Here is a 6,000-nt window from a genome sequence, read left to right as displayed (position 1 = left end):
CTAAATTGCTCCTAAGTGTGCAAAAGGCTGGGTGGGGGTTACAGGGGTAGGGTGGAGGATTAGGCCTGGGTGAAGTGCTCTTTCAGTGGGTCAGTGCTAGCTCGATGGGATGAATGACCTCCTTTTGCATTGTAGGCATTCTGTTCTCTTCTTAAATCCAATGCCAGGATTTGTAGGCCATGAAGGAATGTTCATGATGCAGTTCAATGGGTTGATAATCAGCTGAGGAATCCTTCTACCACTTCCCCACTGTAATCTGAAGGGAAAGAAAGTTGTGTGAAGATGTAGAATCATAGAATTCCCACATTGCAGGAGGTCATTCAGTCATCGGGTCTGCACTGATCCAGTGCAAGAGCACTGCACCTAGGCCCACTCCCCTGCCCCATCACCCCACTCAACCTTTGGGCACTAAGGGACAATTTAGGTGGGAATTGAACCCGGGTTCCTGGCAATTGAGGCAGCAGTGCTAAAGCCTGTGTCACCATGCTGCCCCAATATCGTTTTTAAAAATCCCAGCCTCGCCGGTGATGCCCACATCCCATTAAATAATATGTAAAAGCATCAGCTAGTCCCCCTTACTGCTTTCATGACTGCACAATGTTCAGCATCATTCATGACTCCTCAGATAATGAAGCAATCCATGTCCAAATGCAGCAAGACCTGGACCGTATCCAGGCTTGGGCTGATAAGTGGCAAGTTACATTCGTGCCACACAAGTGCCAGGCAAGACCATCTCCTACAAGAGAGGACCTAACCACCGCCCCTTGATATTCAATGGCATTACTATCGCTGAATCGCCCACGATCAACATCCTGGTGGTTACCATTGATCAGAAACTGAACCAGACTAGCCACATTAATACTGTGGCCACCAGGGCAGGTCAAAGATTAGGAATCCTACGGCGAGTAACTCACCTCCTGACCCCCCCAAAGCCTGTCCACCATCTCCAAGGCACAAGTCAGGAGTGCAATGGAATACTCTCCACTTGCCTCGATGAGTGCCGCTCCAACAACACTCAAGAAGCCACCATCCAGGATAAACCAGCCCGCTTGATTGCCCCCCCCCCCTTCCACAAACATTCAACCTCTCCACCACCAATGCACAGTGGCAGCCGTGTGTACCATCCAGCTACAGGATGCACTGCAGTAATTCACCAAGATTCCTGAGACAACACCTTCCAAACCCTCCACCACTAGCATCTAGAAGGACAAGAGCAGCAGATACCTGGGAACCCCACCACCTGAAGGTTCCCCTCCAATTCACTCACCATCTTGAATTGGAAATATATCATAGTTCCTTCACTGTCGCTGGGGCAACATCCTGGAACTCCCTCACTAACAGCGCAGTGGGTGTACATACACCAGGAGGACTGCAGTGGTTCAAGAAGGCAACTCACCACCACCTTCTGAAGGGCAACTAGGGATGAGCAATAAGTGCTGGTTTAATCAGCAACATCCACGTCCGGTAAATTAATTTTTAAAAAATTGAAATACCTTTAGGGGGCAAATTGATGAATATTGTGAATAACTGGAGATTCTGAGGTTGAACCTTTACTTTTGCTTTCAGCAAAGGAATCGGTCTTTGAATAAGAAACCTTTGAATAAGTTAAGTCTGATCAATCTGCACTGTGCCTTGAGTGTAAAATATGCCGGGTAAGCTGGGGGGGGGGTGTCTTGCGGCAGAAGAGGGTCCCTGGCCAGTCTCTTGCTTGGCGCACGCCCCCCCGTGGCATTGCTCCGCTTGGTTCGAGCATTCTCCGGCGCGTGCGCGGAAGCGGGCAGGGGACGCATGCGCGCCGGCGGAGAGGGGGGCGGGGCGGGAACGGTGCCGGAAAATGGCGGCGGCTCGGCCTCAGCGCCAGGATGTTATTTACGTGTCAGCCAGTCGCCTGATGTGCGCTGTCTGGGGGTAAACGGCAGGAAAAATGAGCGGTAAATATGCGCAGCTTGTTGATCGGAGTGCTTTATTTTTTTTTAAAAAACCTGTTGGGGCTCGGCTTGGTTGCTAGGGAGGTGGGGGAGGGGGCGCCTGACAGGACTCTTGACAGGACTCCTACTCCTGACAGGACAGTGGCTGTGCTGGGGGTGGCTGTGCTGCCTCCCTGCTTCATCATTCACCTCATCACAGCGAGGGCATAACCGGTTACTATAATCTGACCCTTCCTACGCGTCATTCCCACTGCTTTCCTCCTCCTCCTCCTCCTCTCAATAAAGCACTGTTTTACTTGGCTGTGATTCTTCCTTTTTTTTTTGGTAAATTTATTTTGTTTCTCTAACCTTTCCTCGGTGTTTCCAGGATTGTGATCAGGTTAGCCAAGGTATTGGGGGGAGGAGGGGGTGGGGGCAGACAGACATGGGGTGCCAGAGGGCGGGCGAGGGTTTTGTGGTGACCTGTCCTCCACCACACACTTATCTCCCTCTCTCTTTGTGCAGGAAATGAGAGAGAGAGAACAAGCTCTCAACTTGGCAGCTCGGATGCCAAGAGTTGCTGATGCTGGTGACAAAACCCGGGGCCACGCACTCCAGAGCTGTTTTAGTGCAGGAACCTGGAACCCTCTCACAAAACCCGGGGCTTTTGCCAGGAAGGAAGGCGAGAGCTGGTGGGCTCAGTTGGTCATAGAAAGTTTCTGAACTGTGCGCATTTAGGAGCAGTCTTCTGTTGCATAGACCACTCCTTTTCAGTTGATTAATGCGATTAAGGAAAATATTTGCAGCAGACTCAAATAACTTTTCCTCACAATCGCCGTTTTTCTTGCCAGTTTTCGCTCAGCAAAGTAAGATAAAGTAAGGAACTTTTTCGGGACAGCTTGTTGGGATCGGCATATTTTCTTCTCAGCTTGGGTTTTCTATTTAAGAGAATGATCTAATTTAGTAACTCCTTTATACAGGGAGGTAACCTAGTAATTAGTGTATTGTTCAGTGTTGTACTGCTGCGTTTGTCACAATCCATACTCGTGGTAACTAAGTATCTTGACAGTTGAGAATATAACAAATCCTACCCAGCACTTTTTGCTTATTCTAATTTTGTTTATAGTGACAGAGGATGTTAACCTGTCTCCTGTCCTGTAATTATAACACCTTCAGCTTTTTGGAATCACTGGAAATTCGAGGATTGTTTAAAAGATGGAAATTCCATTTATTTACCTGTTAATTAAATCTTCACCAGCTGCACATTGCTGTCAGTTATGTTTTTTAAAAAAAAAAAATATTTTATTGACATTTTTCAAACAGAGATTTTCCGTTTTTACAACTTAATAAAGGAATATGCATTAAACGTTATTTAAATAATATATTAAACTAACAACAAATGAAAAAAGAGATAAACAAAAAGCAAATATCCACAACTGGCAAAAAACAAAAAAAAGGGATAATACCCCCCCCCCCCCCCCCGGGTTGCTGCTGCTATCCTTTCTGTTTTTCCATTATCGTTCCGCGAGATAGTCAAGGAACGGTTGCCACCGCCTGGTGAACCCCTGAGCTGATCCTCTTAACGCATATTTTATTCGCTCCAGTCTTATGAACCCTGCCATGTCGTTTATCCAGGCCTCCAAGCCCGGGGGCTTCGCTTCTTTCCACATAAGTAGAATCCTTCGACGGGCTACTAGGGACGCAAAGGCCAGAACGTCGGCCTCTTTCGCCTCCTGCACTCCCGGTTCTTCTGCAACCCCAAATATAGCTAACCCCCAGCTTGGTTTGACCCGGACCCCCACCACCTTTGAGACCGCTGTCAGTTATGTTTAATGCAGCAGGTAACAATTCACAAGGGATGAAAACTCCTGCTTTCCTTTTACACATAATGCAATAGGTGATCAACATTGATATTGAGTGGATTTTTCTGAAAAATGCTCGGCGTATAAATGACGCACATGAACAAAAAATTTAAAAACAAAAATTTTAGAGTACTCAATTAATCTTTTCCAATTAAGGGGAAATTCAGCGTGGCCAAACCACATACCCTGCACATCTTTGGGTTGTGGGGGCGAAACCCACACACGGGGAGAATGTGCAAACTCCACACGGATAGTGACCCAGAGCCGGGATTGAACCTGGGATCTCGGTGCCGTGAGGCAGCAGTGCTAACCACTGTGCCACCATGCTGCCCTCTCACATGAACATAAATGACACCTACTAATGAACAGGAAGTTCTGCATCACAAACCAGCAGTCTAGCCTACTGAGCTAAACCAGCCCCTGGTAAATCTATACGGACAGTGACCCAGGGCCAGGATTCCAACCCGGGTTCTGAGCGTCGCAGTCCCACTGCTAACCGCTGCTCCATGTGCCGCCTACAGGATGCTATACTTTTCTTTTGGAAAGGACAAAGTACTCCGAGACTACTACAGCTAAACATTCTTGCCCTTCATCAAACACCTGAGTTAGTTTGTTCAACCGGAGTTCTGTTCCTGTTAAAAGTGCACATTAACAAATTCAAAATGATTTCCTTTTTATTAAAGGAGCACATACCATGTTTGTGACCTAGAGAGAGCCTATTCCAAATACATTTGTATGTTCTTTACTGGCACTACAGAATACTGATAAATTATTTTGTGTCTGGGATTTTCTACATCCCTGGAAAGCTGTTGAATGTAGGTTAAGCTCTTTGAGTTGTCAACTTTGGAGAAAATGTGGACTGTCCTTTTTAAGTGACACAGTTTGCAACCTCATTTCAACATGCAGTGTTTTTTAAAAAAAAAAATATTTATTCAAATTTTTCAGCAGATTTTCAACAACCCCCCCCCCACAAAAAGAAAGAAACAAGAACACAACAACCAAAAATTATACATTGGATTTCCCCCATATACAATAACCCCCCATATGACATTTAAAAGCACCAATAGGGAACCCCCCCCACTCCCTCTCCTTCCCCCGCCCCTGGGCTGCTGCTGCTGCTGACCTCCTCCTAACGCTCCGCGAGATAGTCTAGGAATGGTTGCCACCGCCTGAGGAACCCCTGCACAGACCCTCGCAAGGCAAACTTTATTCTCTCCAGCTTGAACCCTGCCATGTCATTGATCCAAGCTTCCACACTAGGGGGCTTCGCATCTTTCCATAATAGCAAAATCCTCCGCCGGGCTACCAGGGACGCAAAGGCCAGAATACCGGCCTCTTTCGCCTCCTGCACTCCCGGCTCGTCCGTTACCCCAAATAATGCCAACCCCTAGCTCGGCTTGACCCGGGCTTTCACCACCTTGGACATAGTCCTCGCAAAACCCCTCCAAAACCCATCCAGCGCCGGGCACGACCAGAACATATGGACGTGATTTGCCGGGCTTCCCGAGCACCTCCCACACCTGTCCTCCACCCCAAAGAACCTACTCAACCTCGCCCCTGTCATATGCGCTCTGTGAGTAACTTTGAACTGTATTAGGCTGAGCCTAGCGCAAGGGAAGGAAGAATGAACCCTACTCAGGGCATCAGCCCATAGACCCCCATCTATCTCTTCCCCAAGCTCCTCCTCCCACTTGCCCTTTAACTCCTCCACCGAGGCCTCCTCCTCTTCCTTCAGCTCCTGGTAAATCACCGAAACTTCAACATGCAGTGTTAATAACAAGAACGATGAGCATTGATGAGTGATATTTTTAAATCAAAATGAGTGACACTTAGCAGGTTGCTATTTACTCAGATTCTGTTCGACAGCCTTACAAACAAAGTGTCAGCAGAGATCACCCGCTCCACTGGCTGTGTGGTACTTGTGGCAGACTTTCTAGAATAGGCTTGATCAGCATCAAAATGCGTGCAGACCTCACCAAAGTGCTGAGGCTTCACTCCCATCAATGTCAATCATTTGTCAATGACCGGCTTGTTATACAGCAACATTGCAGAAGAGTAGAAGCTGGTCAACTGTTCACTTTTTCTGCGAGGACACAAAGGAACAGCAGTTAATGGAGTTGTGGAACATTGCAATAAAGCATATTTAATGAGAATAGAACTTTTTCCATGTTAAAATCCTACTGAGCCTATGATTGATTTTGTTAATTACTGCAGTGTCAGTGAATTCACAA

At 47.2% G+C, this 6,000-nt stretch overlaps 1 protein-coding gene across 3 annotated transcripts in view; it reads left to right on the top strand.

Moving 5' to 3' along the window:
* Window positions 1-1,801: 1,801 nt before the first annotated feature.
* Window positions 1,802-6,000, top strand: part of snx29 (sorting nexin 29) — a 621,367-nt gene continuing 617,168 nt past the window's right edge. For 2 of the 3 annotated variants that reach the window (XM_072481808.1, XM_072481810.1), the window contains exon 1: window positions 1,809-1,931. In XM_072481808.1, the coding sequence (XP_072337909.1) occupies window positions 1,925-1,931 (7 nt within the window). In that variant the 5' untranslated portion in view covers window positions 1,809-1,924. Of the gene's footprint in view, window positions 1,932-2,432; window positions 2,784-6,000 lie in introns of all 3 variants that reach the window. The other variant, XM_072481809.1, reaches the window with a different exon arrangement.

Source organism: Scyliorhinus torazame, chromosome 17 (assembly GCF_047496885.1).
Source record: "Scyliorhinus torazame isolate Kashiwa2021f chromosome 17, sScyTor2.1, whole genome shotgun sequence".
Lineage (NCBI taxonomy): Eukaryota > Metazoa > Chordata > Chondrichthyes > Carcharhiniformes > Scyliorhinidae > Scyliorhinus > Scyliorhinus torazame.
The sequence above is the reverse complement of the archived record's forward strand: the minus strand, read 5'-3'. Positions and strand labels throughout refer to the sequence as shown.